Below are 17,294 nucleotides of genomic sequence, written 5' to 3' on the forward strand. Positions count from 1 at the left end.
CTCATCATTTTTTTTTCAAAAAATCAGATGAGCTAAAAACGAAGTAATTCTATTGCCCGTTTGGACAAGACATCCTTATTCAACTTTAATATTAATGATTCTCTTTTGTATACACGCACAACTATGTACACACAAAAATGGAAATAATAATAATAAAAGCAACAGAGGTCATCAACTGACCAAACACATGCTATGAAGCCCACCCACTTATGCAAGCTGGAGAGGGAAAGCGCAGATTTTCGGATTGTGGGGTAGTGAGTTTGATCCATGGGCAAGGCGTATGTTCTCCGTGGCAATTTGATAAATGACATTGTGTCATTTGTCCTTCACCTCCGATTCATGCAAAGAAGTTTGAACAAGTTACAGATCAGAATCCATTCTAGTCTCATCTTATTTTGACCTTGACCTTTGAGCTACTTATCCAAGTTAACATTCATTCCTGTTGTTTCAAGACTCTTATGTCTTAAGCAAACTGAAAACCCAGTTGCAAAATTTCACTTGCTGACTAATACCCCTGTAAGTTTCATGTCTCTAGATCATATATACTTTTTGAGCAGTGCGAAACAAAGCTTGAAAATACTTATTCAAGGGCCGTAACTCTTCAGTTACTGAGTGAAATCATAAACTAAACTTTACATACTGATAATATTTCTGTAAAGGTTCACATGTCTATGTCATATACTTTTTGTGACTTTAAAAAACTGTGATGGACGGACACATTGACAAGCTAGGCGGGCAAAGGCAACTGACCCCAGTTTGGTTATAACAGCTAAACATTGTATACTATGATTAGAGATATCAGCATTTCTGACCAAATTAGCATTAATAGTTCTATCTGTTGTCATACAAACCTATTTTCATAACAAAAGCATTGCCTACGGGTGCCATCCTCGTCTGTAAGTGCTGGACAATATGCAAGAAAAGTTAAAGTTCAGATTTTCTAAGTACAAAAAGGGCCATAATGCTAATAAAATGATTATCAGAGTTATGGTTCTTGGTCTACATAGTTCCCTAATGATAATAAACAAGTGTGCAAAGTTTCAAAGCTGTAGCTCTTATTGTTTTTGAGAAAAGGTGAGCTAAGCAAACCTTTTAACCAATAAACTCAAATTTTCTTAGTACAAAAAGGGCCATAATTCTAACAAAATGCGTATCAGACTTAGGGGTCTTGGCCTACATAGTCCCCTAATAATGATCAACAAGTAGGGAAAGTTTTAAAAGCTGTAGCTATGAGAAAAGATGGACCTAAACAAAAATTTTAACTAAGAAACTCAAATTTTCTATGTACAAAAAGGGCCATAATTCTAACAAAATGAATATCAGAGTTATGGTTCTTAGTATAAATAGTCCCCTAATGGTGGTAAACAAGAGTGCAGTGTTTCAAAGCTGTAGCAGTATTTGAGAAAAAGTGGACCTAAACAAAAATTTTAACCAACGCCGATGTAGACAAGTTACGACAATACCTCAATTTTTAAAAAAAATTAAACAAGCTAGAAATTGCAGATAAGCTGCTATGAGTGAATACAGCATTGACATCAGTATCATCTCAATATTACTAACCCTTCCTACATTTCAGGATAAATAGATGGATATTCCCAAAAATGTATACCTATATCTAGCTAGTCTTTTGTTCTTTCAATTAATCTTCTTAACCACCTAAAAGCTACGAAATAAAGAAATAACAGCTATCTATTGTTCTCATACTCACTTAAGTATCCTAATGTGTGTGGGACAGACAGATGGATGCAAAGAACAACCCAAAAATCTTACCCCTCCATTTTTGCACCAGATTAGAATGGAATCCTAAAACACAATTAACACCAAATAATTGTAAATATTTATTGAATGAATAAGGACTGATAAAATGACAATTTACAAAAAAAAAAAACACACAAACACACACACAAACATTTAAAAATGATAACTTTAATATCAAACGCTTGTAATGCTTTATTAATAAAAAGAATGCTTTTTGTACTTAATACTTCAAGTGGAAGATGGTAAAAAGGAGAAAATACCAATCTATTTGTATGCTATAAACATGTATTCAACAAGGCAGTCTAAAAGACAGCTATATCCGCTGTTATGGATAGTGGCTCAAACCTTTGACCTTGAGTTGTGACCTTGACCTTGAGCCACCATGGCTAACTCATGGGTTCTGTACATCGTCTTGATGAGGTGATGCAGACACAAGATGGAAGGCTCAAACCTTTGACCTTGAGTTGTGACCTTGACCTTGAGCCACCATGGCTGACTCATGGGTTCTGCACATCGTCTTGATGAGGTTATCATTTGATCCAAGTTTCATGATTATCCTTCAAGGGGTTTAGGAGATACAGAGCGGACACGAAATGGAAGGCTTAAACCTTTGACCTTGAGTTGTGACCTTGACCTTGAGCTGACATGGGTTCTGCACATTGTCTTGATGAGGTTATCATTTCACCCAAGTTTCATGAAAATCCTTCAAGGGGTTTAGGAGATACAGGGCGGATACAAAATGTTATGGAAGGACGGAAGACGGATGGAGACCATTCCGATAACCGCCCCACAACTCATGGCGGGAAATTAAAAATATCAGTCAATTTGTATGCTTTAAACATGTATTTGAAAATACCAGTCTATTTGTATGAAATTCTATTATACGTATTTGTTCTAGATTAAGTAAAATATGCATAATCTAAATATAGTGTAATTATAATTAATTTTGGCAGAAAATACAGTATCACAGTCAATATAAAAATATTTAAATTCATCAATGATTATTGCTAAATTGCATGTATTACAGTAGACCTATAAAAAAGAAAACAGTATTCAACTTCAGCTATAACTTTTTTTTGTTTTACTTATAATGACAGAAATGTAAATTACTTTATCACCAAGCTCAGTATGTTATTGTCCGTAAATATTGACCTGGCACTCATTAATCTTCGCCAATATTTTCGGACGTTTTCGTTAATTTACGCAATATCTGTAGTCTTAAAATATCTGTATCACTAAAGTAACAGATACAGTAAACCAATGACACGGTGGCGCAGTGGTAAGGTGTCTGACTTCCAAGCATGTTACCACATTTAAATCATTTCATGCATTTTTACGTAATGTAATGTTATTGATGCCTGTTTTATTGTTACATTATTTTATGCATCATATTTTTATGAATTTTAATTGTTTCTCTTATTTTCTGGAAACGCTGGTGACAAGTTCTTTGTATTTTTTTATAAGACCCTTCTAAAATCATTTATATTATACTAATTCTGCAACGGTTAAATATGATAAAATTCAGTAAATGGACCATAAAAATCACGATACGTTTGATCCGATAAGTGGTTAGTTTGCATATAAAACTTATAAAAAAAGATCCAGTCAGACGTCGGACTCGAACCCACAACTCTAAGGTTTACAACTAAAACACCTGTTTACAACTAAAACGCCTTGACCGCACAGCTACCTGCACATATGACATTACCTTGTCAGGGAATTATATATATTGTTATAGTTATATCGCTATTCATGTTCGGACACTGAGAATTAATTTACGGAAATAAACGGAATATTCACGAGTGCCAGGTCAATACTTACGGACAATAATCAATAAAGAACTCCAACAGTGCAATTTCACTTACAACATATATATGTAAATGAAAATTAAATGTTTTTAAAGTATTGACAGAATAAGAAAAATACAATTACTAACTTCTCAGTCCATTTTTTTTTACTGTATATCATATAAACATAAAAGTTATAACCACAGAGTTTTGAATTAAGGCAATCACAATTAATAAATCAACCATAAATAAGTTAAAACAGACAGTGTTTGTATAAATTAACAAAGAATTTAAAGAGTTTGGAAAAATAACAACTAACAAGATTTTTCTCAACAATATCTCTGTTAAATAGACAGTGCAGATACGCTGGTTACTTAAACTGTATTCTACACTTGCTACATTTTGTAGAAGGCCTTCAAAATTTCTTCCCCCTAGACATTTTTACCATAGGTAAAACCATTTTTCATTAAAATTACCCAAAGCTTCTTTTCCCAACTATCATTTTGATGAAAACTGGTGTAATTTAGTAAAAATTAAACTGTTAACCTCTTAGAAATCATGAATTTGTACTCATTGATATGTCCATAAACACTGTCAATTATGAAATTAATTCATAATCAAAGTGAGCGATTAATCATAAAACTGATAACAGAGCCATCTCATTTCAGGCTCTTAAAAAATCAGATTAAATTAAAATTTCAGCTCCTGCGCGTCATCCCAGTCTGGTCAGGATCCATGCTGTTCGCTAATGGTTTCTCTAATTGCAATAGGCTCTGAAAGCGAACAGTATGGATCTTGACCAGACTGCGCGGAAGCGCAGACTGGTCTGGATCCATGCTGGTCGCAAACACACTATGTTGGTTTTCTCATAGTGCAGCTCATATCATGTTGTAATGCTTTGAAATCATCAATTTTCTTGTAAGAATACACTTCTGGTGGAATATGAAAAAATACAAAACTCATGTAAATTCTTAAACAACCAGTTTTATAAAAATATTTGAAAACATTTTTTATCAAAATTATATAAAGTGATCTTCATTAAGTTTTAAAAAGTTAAAAATATTTAAAAGTCTAAAAGTTTTTTTGTGAAATTTTTCAACTAAGCTGTGGTGGAATTGTTTCAGTAGGCTGAAAAACTTCGCGTTTGTAATGGGTATTGGTGTAAATCCCTGACTCGTCTTGCCATGTGTTTCTGCCGGGTCTGCGGTAATCGGCAGTGTCTGTGAACTGTGAGTGGCATTTTCTGTAGGCGGCTGATTTGTCCTCAAAGTCTGGAGGGCACTCCTGCAAAACGAAAATAATTTACATGATTTTGTCTTTTAATTAACAAAGTGACATAAATAAAAACAGATATTTCCGCAAGATTTAAAATTTGCTTCACTGGTTTGCGAATATTTGCAATGTATGTCATAATCCTACAATGTTAGACACTATTGGTTGTGCCTTTGCGACCAGTGTAGATCATCATCAGCCTTCATATCCATGCAGTCTGATCATTATCTGCACTGTTCATCATTCAGTCAGTAACTTTTCATAAGCACCCCTTTTAACAGTTAATGGTACTGTCCAAACTGAAAGATGGACGAGTTCATTATGGAAATTTAGCATGATGCGGGTTAAACTTGTTAAAAAAAGTACAACTATAATATTATATATTTATAACAATAATTATCAACAAAAGCAAACATTAAGTAAATATTGCTAATACGAGGGTTGATCTAAAAGTAATGACACTGCGTCCATGGTGCGCTGAAAGATAAACTCTGAGGGGTCCATTTCCAGAACCATGATCATTTGAAATTCTTCCTAAAAATGTATTTTCATCTCTTTCAAAGGACTAGCATGTTGCTGCTTTCAGTAAATGGGTGAACAGACATGAGTACTGTATAGATAACCAAGGATGATACTTGAAACGTCTCGGATGTCAATAATGTCAGTGACGTGTGGCTATCACTGCAAGTATGCCTTCTGTATATGTCAATATCATTAAAACTATGCAACATATCTTCTCAATATTTTTAGACAATATTGCAAAAAAATAATGGTTCTTTGGTATGCATTTGTGTTTATTTCCTTTCATTATGCACAATTTTACAGCTACAGTAACAATACTTTTGGATCGACCCTCATATAATTCATTCCTGAACTCTAATCTGAACTGAAAGATCATTACCGGTACAGGAACGTAGTTGGGATTTGGTGGTTTAAAGTCAGATCTGTGAGTGCTGTCAAGATAATGTTTGTTATAATCTGGATTATGGCGAGGTAACACTGATCCATATCCATGTTTTGGTGCTCCGATTTCTCTGAAAAAGTAAAAAAGATTGCGTGAAATATATTTTAAAGATATATTATGCCCACACGTCATACTTGAACTTTGAATAATTACTTTATTCAGCATCTATGTAAACACAGAATAAACATATTTTTGTTTAGAAACAGAAATGTATGCTTATAGTCATAGGTTCTATGTTATCTAAACAGCTGGTCACATATATATCAACATGCTGCTGTTTGACTGAGGCCCAATAGGGGTTGCCCATTTTGGAGCTCTCTGTATGGATCTATGTATGCTAGGTCTGAAAAAAATACACTTGTATAAGTAAACAAAGTATTAATATGCAATACCACTAAAAAGCTGGCAGAGTTTTTGAAAAGTGACTGTAACAAGATAACAGTTATTTGTAACAGCAGCTTTATTAAAACGCCGGATTTAAATATACTGAGCAGCAAAATTATCTAGATGTATAACTGGTATATTTTGAAATAAAAAAATAATTTTTCAAATTTGAATTGTTTCTTCATACCAAAATTAAACTTGATGATCTTGCATGATAATTTTTTAAAAATCAATCAACCATGAAGTCAGTAGTCCCACCATAGCCGTTTGAAAGGCTATATCTTCTGCGCGTCAGTTGCAATGTAACATCCAAATTGGGCTCTCACGCTAAATTTTATTCAGTCGTGAGGTGCAACCAACAATATTTTTTAAACTTTATGCTGTTTTTCGAGTTAGCCAATTATCAATTATATTTCCAATGACAATAAAATTTCACAAAGAAAAATTGTTAATTACAGGCGCACGTGATTTTCGCACAAAACGGCTATTGTGGGACTACTGACTTCACCGTTGATTTGATTTTTTAAAATTTTACACGTGAAGTTCTTCAAGTGTAATGCTATATGAAAAAAAAAGTGATTATAAATTAAAGTCTTTAAATAAAAAATACCCCAGTTATAAAACTGGATAGTTTCTTTTGCTGTTCAGTATATTTAAAGAGGCTTTATCAGATTTTGGTCAACATGCGGTCAAGTAATGGATTTGTTCCAAACTTTAACAACTGATCGTTTTCAATTTTTTGTGTTTGTTAAGTGGTAATTACATGTTAGATTTTCACCGCAGGTATTAAAATTTCAAAAATTTCATTTTCCTATCCTTGCACAACCAAGATTAGTTACTTTAGCAAAAGTGTAAATTTCATAAATAACATAATTTGCCAAAGGAATGAAAATGAGAGCTACCCGTCCCTAGATTTGCCACTATAATGCCACCCTTTTCAATGGTGGAGTATTTAGACAATTTTCCACCAAAATGCCACCTAAAATGCCAGCAAAATGGTGAAAAAATGAACAGGACAGTGGCAAACAGGTTTGCCACTAAATTCCAACTTTTTCCACTTGTGTACACCTTTAGGTGGCAATAAGTGGAGTATTTAGACAGTTTTACACCATTATGCCACCATTATGGTGGAAAATTTGTTTGCCACTTAATTCCACCAATAGCCACCTTCATGGTGGCAGTAAGTGGAGTATTTAGACAAACTACCACTAAAATGCCACCATTATGTTTTAAAATCTATTTTCCACTAAACGCCACTTATTTCCACTAATCGTCACCTAACAGGTGGAAATAAGTGGACAAAATTTCACCAAAACACCAATATGGTGGCAGTCCTATTTTACACTAAATGCCACCAAATAGCTGGCAATAGGTGGAAAATACTTGGCAACTAGTGGAAATCGGCTGCACCTGAATCTGAAAAAATCGATAGTAAGCAAAAATCAAATTATATTAATATACTTTTTATTTTTATGCAAAAATCAAAGACCCTTCACAAGAAATCACAAAAGATCTGAACACAAGATTCAGGATGTTGTCAATGCAGTCTTATTTTTTTCATATTCCAGGATGGCTTAAGCAGATGGCGAATGACTCTCCAAATTTCACTCCTTTGGATGTAAGGCCATTTTTCCAGCACACAATCTGTAAAAGCAAACCATACATCTATTAATAGATATATTTTTCTAACATTCTGAATGATTTTGCAGAAGATAGTAAATTTCCTCTAGGGGATATGAAATCAAAAGGCTGAACTAACTTACTGACATAACAACAAATTCAACAAACTTAATCTATGTCAAATAATATGCCACATCTTTATTAAAACTCTGATAAGTTTCATAAAAATCTACACTGTAGGAAAATTTCATTCACTCAAAAATTTACATTGTTTTGTGTGAATTATATGCATCTTGAATCAATAAAAGTGCAATAACTGCAAGAACTTGAGAATTGATGAAAGATGTGGAAGCACCATTTCTCTGCTTACACTTGTGTCAAATTTCATGAATATCTATCAATGGATTACTTATAATGTAGGAATTTATTGATTGAAAAACAATTTAAGGGCAATAACTCTGGTTACTGAAGTGATCCTGACAGAGATTGCACATGAAAATGCTGTCCTGTAGTGATCTACATTTTTGTAAAGTTTCATGAAAATCCATCAATAGATACAGGAAAAATCCTGATTTTTACCAAATCAACATGATCAAAGGGAAATACTTCTTTTACTAGGTAAATAATTGAGCAGGGTTAAAGAGCTTGTAATAATTACATGAGGTTTAGTGATCCTATTGACAAAGCTACTATAATATTTTTCCAATTACAAGCATTTTCAATTAATCTGACAGACAGATGAAACAGAAAGGACAATGCCAAAAATAATATCCCTCTACCTTTGGCAAAAGATAATAATAGCAATGGGTTTTTTTATCACATTTATAATTAATATTTGTCATATAATATGCCAAGAAATTCTATTAATTGATGTATTTCTTTAAAAATGAAGAGCTATTTAAACATTAGCTTTTATAAAAACATAAAATATTTACCTGATTCAGAATTATCTTGATGTTTCTTTTATGCAGTAATAAGCTGTATGCTGCTCAGGTATATACAGTCAAGCAGGCAGATCATATCACAAAGCTGCACTTTTTTCACAGAAGGTTCCTGGTATGAACAGTTTAAAGAAAATATTGTATACTAAGTGCTAATCAATAATGTAAATAATTACAAAATGATACAATTTTACAAGCAGTGTTGTAAACATGATTGAGCTATATTCCAGAAAATAATGGGATTTATCTATCTGCCAAACTTCCTAAGACATAAAAGGAGATTTGTTGATTTTAATTTCAAGCAGTTTTGTAAATGTTGTTTCAAATTCAAGTATTTGTTAAAAGTAAGTAAGTAAGACAATGTTTAAGACAGTAACAATTTAAAAAATAAACAATATAATATTGTTACCTCTCATGATGTGTTTCCATTTTCTCCCTGACTGACTCATCAAATGCCAGATTTCAAATTTTGGTATTACTACACAGATAAATTGATCCCACACATACACCTTTTTTGTCAGCTATAGGTGTCAAATACTTAAGTTGAAAAGCTATTGTAAAAACATCCTTTTTATATACACTTCTCTTTTTCAATTAATGAAGAGAAAAGGCAAGAACTATTTCTTTGCATATGACCGTATGTTTCCTTGCATATATAAATCTTAACTGACCCAAATTCCACCTGGGGTTGTTTCTATACATTAGTGTGGGAGCTTGTAACTTGATCTATCATTAATCTTATCTTGAACCAACTTTCACTCATGCAGAAATAATACACTGCAGACACATTCAAAAATGTTCTTTTCAGATTCAGCCAGTACAGCCAATTCCCACTAGTTGCCACCTATTTTCCACCTTTTTCTGTCTTTCAGAATTATTGAATGAAAAAGTGACTTATTAATATTTACATTGAATATAATACAAAGATACAATAAATAATAAATCTGTCTCACAAAATAATCAATATTCAGAGTTTCTGTATACCACTCTGAATATAAGTTTTGTCCAGCTGGAGTCAGCGTAGACTTATTTTCATTTTAACGAAAATCCTTTGAAGAAGGAGCCTTGGTATACTGTTTTGCAGATGTCAGTCAGTCCATCTGTGAGTCGTTTGGTATGTAGAACAATGTTCAGTAGGTCAAAGGTCAAGGTCACAGTGAGCTGGAACAGTTAAGCTGTCTACAGATGTTAATTTGAGAACTCTTAGACCTAGGATCATGAAACTAAATAGGGAGGTTGATCATTACCAGCAGACTACCCCTATTGATTTTGAGGTCAGTTGGTCAAAGGTCTAGGTCACACTGACCCAGAACACTAGAACTTCTTTTTTGCCCAATAAATAGAAAATGCTTTGGTCTAACATCACATTTGATAGAGAAGTCACTTAAAACTGGTAAATGACCCATAATTATTGATCGGAAGTCAGTACATCAAACGTCCAGTGCACAGTGACCAAATGATTTCTGTTTCTTGTACAGTTATTGAATGCATCAAGGGAGTGGGGCGGCATTTTATGTCCTAAGAGCTGTTGTCAATGTGGAGTTTTAGCAAAGTCAGGGTCCTTGTCAGTTAGGCCTGAAGTTTGAAGTTTAGTGTCCATTACACCTTGATTCCAACCTGAGTCCATGTGAAGATTTTTATACGGGGTAATCCAATGTCTTACAGTTCACTTTTAAATCAAACATCACAAAAATTTCTAAGTTCTTTTTCCACCTATTCGCCACCAAGAAAATTTTCTAAGTCCCTGTTTTCCACTAAACACCACTCAATTTCCACCATGAAAAAAAACTATGTTCTACTTTCCACCAATTTCTTCCTTTTTGCCACCATAAAGAAAAACTATGTTCAGGTTTACACTTAATGCCACCTAAATGCCACCAAAATAAAGTGGCTTTTGGTGGCAAATTTACCACTTGTGTGGAAAAAGAGTTGAATTACAACTAATGCCACCTATTTCCACCTATTGCCACCCTTTTTTCATGGAAATAAGTGGCAAATAGTGGCATTAGGTGGCAAATCTAGGGACGGGTATGGCTAATGTACTATATATCTGTCAAAACTTTGCAATGACAAATATATATTTAACCAAAATTTTGTTTGAAATGCAAGTTTGAAATGTTGTTATTATCTCCCTTTGTCCATAATGTTTTGCACAATAAAGACAGATTGGAATGAATGCTTTATGCTGTTTTAAAACTTCCCTTTGTATAATAATTGAATTAGTTGAAATATCAAACCATCTATCAAAACCAAAATTAAAACTATAAATCAAATTAAAATCTGAAGGAATAGCCTGTTGTTTTTTGTTTTTTGTTTTTTTTTAATGCTTCCATATCAAAGGGAGGTAAACAAGGATCTAACTTGGTGTAATGGGTCATTTTGTTCCTTAAATAAATCCTTAAAAGAATATATGAGAACTGAAATTATTATGTCATAAAATATTGCTTAAATGTAATATTATTGAAGTTGTTTAATGGCAAACATTTAATTAGTATCAACACATTTGTACATGTGCTGCGTGATACCATTAGAGGAGCATTAATTTTTGTGATTACTAGTGTACTACCACTTTTGACCTTGCGGTAAACTCATTTGACCGGCTGACTATTACAAATACCACTACAACAATTTTTAACAAAATGAGACTGTAGTTGTCTTGTATTTTTGAATTTCAAATTATATACAGTTTTAAAGAAATTTAAAAAATATTAACTGTAGCATTATGAATATATATACCTTTCCATATCAACATGGTCCATGGTGTCTAGATTCACCATTGGCTTTCTAACTTCTCTTTCTGTGAAATTCTTTTTCAGTTTTGTTTGCGCAGCAAATTCTTGATATGTAGTATTGGGCATATTCTGCAAAAATACGCAATGAGACATCACTAGAAAAAAAGTTTTAAAAATTTAACAAATATGCAAATCTAAGTACCGTTCAATTTTTTAAATACAATTACACATGTATATCAGGTTTTCCTAGTTAAGATGGACATAGTGTAATTACTGAACTGTGTCAGGCACACTGACTTCATTAGGTCATTTTTCTCTCAAAACAAGGGAGAAATGAAGGATATTTTATTTCTTATTTCAGAGTATTGACTGTATCCTGTATAAAAATACAAAAAAGACAAGAGCTGTCCATAAGACAGCTAATGCTCGACTATTCGAAATATTGTCCCAGAAGCAGGAAAATATTAAGGGTACCCAAAATGTTAAAATATCAAGAGTTTTAAGTTCAAAAAGAGGACATAATTTGATCAAAATGCATATCAGAGTTATGGGACTTTATGCTATCAACTAGTTTATTATAACCCCGAAGGCACATGTGAAGTTTAAACTTAATATCTGCATTTGTTCTGTAGATAGTCACTTGCATGCAAAACTTTAACCAGAATTTTCTAAGTCCAAATGTGGGCATAATTTGCCCAAAATACATGTCAGAGCTAGGGAGCTGGGACTTGATCCAGTGAGGTTGGCTATTGATCTAGAAAACGAAAAAATAAGTTTCAAATCTATGTGCCTTTAAGAAATAGCTGTATATGCTTGCATGCAAAACTTTAACCAGGATTTTCTAAGTCCAAAGGCGGCATAATTTGGCCGAAATACAGGTCAGAGTTATGGGACTTGACCCAGGGTTTCAGAAATGTGTAAATGGGCTACCAATATTTGTGTCTGGCAGCCCGAGTGTATAAGTGGACCCAGTGAGGTTGGTAACTATTTTAGAAAAAGAAAAAATAAGTTTTAAATCTATATGCCTTTTAGCAATAGCTGTATGTACTTGCAGGCAAAACTTTAACCAGGATTTTCTAAGTCCAAAAGAGGGCATTATTTGGCCAAAATGCAGGTCAGAGTTATGGGACTTGATGCTACCAACTAGTTTTATAACCCCAAAGACACATGTGAAGTTTCAGTTCAATATCTGCATTAGGTTTGGAGATAGTAACTTGCATGTAATGCATATGAAACTTTAACCAGGATTTTGTAAGTCCAAAAGGGGGCATAATTTGCTCAAAATACATGTCAGAGTTATGGAACTTGACCCAGTGAGGTTACTTATTGACCTAGAAAAAGAAAAAATAAGTTTCAAAGCTATATGCCTTTAATAAATGATAGCTGTATGTACTTGCATGCAAAACTTTAACCAAGGTGCGATGCCGACGCCGACGAATAGTCAAGCTAAAAATGACAAGATAAAAATAAAAAACAAACTATACAACAGAAATTATGTCAATTAGATATATTAAATGGATAATAAAACCAGAAATATTTATTGAAGTAATGTAATCTTTAAAAAATTTAAAATAAAAAGCACTGACCAGGTGGCATGAAGAAATCGGGGGATAACAGGGATAACAAGAGCTGTCCGTAAGACAGCACGCTCGACTTTTCTCAGTGCTTGACTCTGAATTAGAGCTTTGCCAGTAAAAAAAAGAATCCAAGTTAAAAAGGGACATAACTCCGTCAAAATTCAAACCAGAGTTATGGAAATTGTGTCTCCTGGTGTAGACTTTGATAGTAAATAACTATTTTGAGTTTCAAGTCAAATTAACCAAAAATTCTACGTTAAAAAGGGACATAACTCTGTCAAAATTTAAACAGAGTAATGGGAATTGTGTCTCCTGATGTAGACTTTGATAGTAAATAACTATGTTGAGTTTCAAGTCAAAAGCTTTAATAGTAACAGAGATATTTGACTTTTTCAAAAAAATTAACAAAAAATTCTATGTTAAAAAGGGGCATAATTCTGTCAAAATTCAAAATCAGAGTTATGGGCATTGTGTCTCCTGGTGTAGACTTTGATAGTAAATAACTATTTTGAGTTTCAAGTCAAAAGCTTTAACAGTAACAGAGATATTTGACTTTCAACAAAAGTTTAAAAAGTTAAAAATGGGCATAATTCTGTCAAAATTCAAAACAGAGTAATGGATGTTGTTTCTCCTAGTGTAGACTTTGATGGTAAATAAGTATTTTAAGTTTCAAGTCAAAAGCTTTGACAGTAACAGAGATATTTGACTTTATCAAAAACTTTAACCAAAAATTCTAAGTTAAAAAGGGGCATAATTCTGTCAAAATTCAAACCAGAGTTATGGGAATTGTGTCTCTTGGTGCAGACTTTGATTGTATATAAATATTTCAATTTTCAAGTCAAAAGCTTTAATAGTAACAGAGATCTTTGACTTTATCAAAAACTTTAACCAACGGCGACGCCGATGCGAGTACAATAGCTCTACTTTTTCTTCGAAAAGTCAAGCTAAAAATCAAGCAAGTAATTTATTTTGACCTTACTATCATGCTTGTGTACAAACAGATATTTTGTAAGACCAAATTTTGTGAAATTTTGAAAGACTGAAGATTGTAATAATTATATCATCATGCTGTAAATTTTTCATATTTATCAAAATCCTAGTTTTCGTGCATGGAAACTAATTTTCCTGAAACAATCAAAAGGTGAAATGAGTTAAAATTAATCCTTCATAAATATTTCTGACTATACATCCCGATATTTTTCTCAGCAAGGTGAAAATCTCCCTAGGAGACCACATACCCCATCGGTGACATTGCCTATCCTTTTATATGTGGCTTTCCCTAAATCTCGCTGGTCATTCTGACTAAGATCATAGTCTTTTGGCTCAGCTTCCCTTGCTTGATGCCTGAAAATAAGTTGTACACATGATGAGAAACACCTCTGGTTTACCAGGTGCAATTTTAGGCCAACTACCCTTAAAACTCTTAACAAGATCTGTCCGTAAGACAGCATACTCGAAGTTTCTCAGTGCTTGATTCTGAGTTAGAGCTTTGCCAGTAAAACCTTTATAAAACTTTAACCAAAAATTCTAAGTTAAAAAGGGGCATAACTCTGTAAAAATTCAAATCAAAGTTATGGGGATTGTAAGCCTAGTTTCTCCTGCTGTAGACTTTGATAGTTAATAAGTATTTTAAGTTTCATGTCAAAAGCTTTGATTGTAACAGAGATATTTGACTTTATTAAAAACTTTAACCAAAAAAGTATGTTAAAAAGGGGCGTAACTCTGTCAAAATTCATATTATAATTATGGAGATTATTTATCAGGGTGTAGACTTTGACAGTAAATAACTATTTTAAGATTCAAGTCAACTGCTTTGATATCAACAAGTCAATTGCTTTGATATCAACAGAGATTTAACTGACTTTCTCAAAAAATTTAACCAGCAGCGATGCCGGGTGGGCAATGCGGGGGTGAAAAAGCACTACTTTTTCCTTGTTTGTTTGGGTTTAAAGCCGTTTTTCAACAGTATTTTAGTCATGTAATGGCGGGCTGTTAACCTAACCTGTGTTCCTGGATTCTGTACCAGTACAAACCTGTTCTTCGCAAGTAACTGCCAACTTCCCCACATGAATTATCAGAGGGCTTATTATTGTATTGCACACTGTCTGTATATATGACATGCTTTCTTTCATGTTGTTTGTCATTTGCTACTGTGAGGAAGTTGCTGTTCAGTTCTTTCCAAATCTGATTTGGGGGGATACAGTTTTTATCACCATTTCTTAAGCATACACTTTTGTGTTGTTTTTTTGTATTGCAGATCTTATTTTCCTCTCTTATGGCAGTTTTTAGACAGCAGTGTCTAGATCAGCAGCTTCAACACAGATTTTAACACTTGTATTATTACACATGCAGGGTTCTCACTAGCAATTTCAAGTTGCAGTCCTGGGACTCCCAAAGCTGAAAAAGTTGCAGTCCCAACTACTGACTAGACTGATGGACAGACTTAAACTTTCGTCAAAACACAGGCCTCTATTGTACTGGCAAATTAAGTATAGACCGACAGACATTTTGTAACCACAATTCTTCACCTGAATATTGTTAAGGTGAGATAAAAAGGTAAGGTAAAATAGGTAAAATGTAGTCAAAAATTAATGTAGGACAAAATCACCCCTGGACAACACCTCCCCCACCCCCTTCCATCCCTGCTGTTTCTGGACGAAATCCTCCTGTGAAATTATCAAGGTGGACAAAATCCCCCTTGTGAAAATATCAAGTTGGACAAAATCCCTTGTGATAATTTTTTTCTTTACCTTTTTATTTCAGAATGGAAACGTATATAAAAATACAGTGAAAAGAAAATATATGAACAATTATTCTTTTATTTTAATACTTATTAAGAGCATAACGTTAAAACATTCGGTCTAAAATACATTAAGAATGCAAAGTCTGTCTATGATCAACATATTAATAAATGCTTCTTTAGTAACATCAGCGATTTTGCAGAAAAATAATCACGTTACTAAGACCGACATCAACAGCATCTTAAAATTACTCGGACATTCATAATTAAGCCTAATTATCACTTTTTCTAAAAAAAACATCTTGAAAACTGCCTGGTAATTAGTACGCGAGAAAACAATCGAAGTTACTTCAAACACTACGTTATCCGTCGTAAACAATTAGAAATTGTCAACTATGCAATCACGCCGACAATCACATGTATTCCAATTGATCATACATATGCCGCCTATCTCACGGTGTAGTGGAAACGGGCAACGCTGATTGGCTATACATATTTTGCTCTCGAGTCGAACCTTGTGTATTCAGGTTTATGTAATCAATTAATTTTCATTGCGTCTCACTGCAGAAACGTGCGTACGGGGACTCCCAAGCTGCAATAAACATGCGTATACTGGGACCAGTTATACGTACAGGGATGCCGATTTCGGCGTTTCCGAGAACAGTCATGCTCATCTAGTTCTATTTAAATTTGTGTGCTTAAAAATTTCTCTTTTGTAGCTCTTTTATAACTTTGTTAAACTTGTTTTAATTTGTTGTATAGTCGGTTCAAAAGCTCTTCAGAGCTTATGTTTTGTAATGTTGCCTTCTTGCCGACTCAAAAAAAATAAATAAAATAAAACATATTGTATTGTATAGAGGTGGAGGACGAATGATTTCAGACACAATGTCTTTTATCAAACTGTCACGGAGAATACACACCCTGCCCAGTGATCCATCTCATGACTCTGCACTTTTTCTTTGAGAAGTGGGGCTAAAAACTAGCAAAAAAATGCCAAGTTTTCATTACAGTTATTTATCTAAAAAAATATTTGAAACAATCCATATGAAAAAGACACAAATGAGTTAAACACCCCTAATACAGGAGCTGCCAGAACTAAACAGAGTTCGGTAATCACCTCACTCCAGAACAGAATACTCGCGACTTCATTATGTAAATAAATAAAAGAAAACATTAACTTAAGCTCTCTAAATGTTTCTTAGGAATCTTCCTATATTCTACAATAGAACATCACTGGATTGCCAATAAGTAACCACATAAAAGGAGAAGGCGGAACTATACCAGTTTGAATTCAGTGTTGCTCTTCCATAGTTCATGTGATCAGATCTCAAGAAAAGAGACCCTTTTCTTTCATAGTAATCGGCCATTCCGGTCACTGCCGCCATATTTGATTACACTGACAGCGGAAGTGTCGCATAACGTAGTTTCTTCTTTCAAGCACACGAAAAGTAGTTCTAAAGCTTTTAGTTCTACACGTTATCTTCTTATTAATGATAAATGTTGTCAAAATAAATAGATT

At 33.5% G+C, this 17,294-nt stretch overlaps 1 protein-coding gene across 1 annotated transcript; it reads right to left on the reverse strand.

Moving 5' to 3' along the window:
- Positions 1-1,827: 1,827 nt before the first annotated feature.
- LOC123524331 (cilia- and flagella-associated protein 95-like) lies at positions 1,828-17,213 on the reverse strand. Its single transcript, XM_045302440.2, has 5 exons — positions 17,057-17,213; positions 14,274-14,379; positions 11,463-11,587; positions 5,719-5,851; positions 1,828-4,829 (listed from the first exon to the last, which is right to left on the reverse strand). Exons 1-5 carry the CDS (start codon positions 17,158-17,160, stop codon positions 4,641-4,643), a joined length of 657 nt encoding a protein of 218 aa, XP_045158375.1. The 5' UTR covers positions 17,161-17,213; the 3' UTR covers positions 1,828-4,640.
- Between the last annotated feature and the right edge of the window lie 81 nt (positions 17,214-17,294).

The sequence above is a fragment of the Mercenaria mercenaria genome, chromosome 3 (assembly GCF_021730395.1).
Source record: "Mercenaria mercenaria strain notata chromosome 3, MADL_Memer_1, whole genome shotgun sequence".
NCBI lineage: Eukaryota > Metazoa > Mollusca > Bivalvia > Venerida > Veneridae > Mercenaria > Mercenaria mercenaria.

What these genes read in the sequence shown, in the direction of transcription:
- LOC123524331 (XM_045302440.2), bottom strand. Translation starts at nt 17,160, where the DNA reads ATGGCGGCAGTGACCGGAATGGCCGATTACTATGAAAGAAAAGGGTCT. An exon ending in GACCATGTTGATATGGAAAG is followed by an intron (nt 5,852 to 11,462) that starts GTATATATATTC and finishes TTACTTTTTCAG; the next exon opens with AGAAATCGGAGCACCAAAAC. An exon ending in CCAACTACGTTCCTGTACCG is followed by an intron (nt 4,830 to 5,718) that starts GTAATGATCTTT and finishes TTCGTTTTGCAG; the next exon opens with GAGTGCCCTCCAGACTTTGA.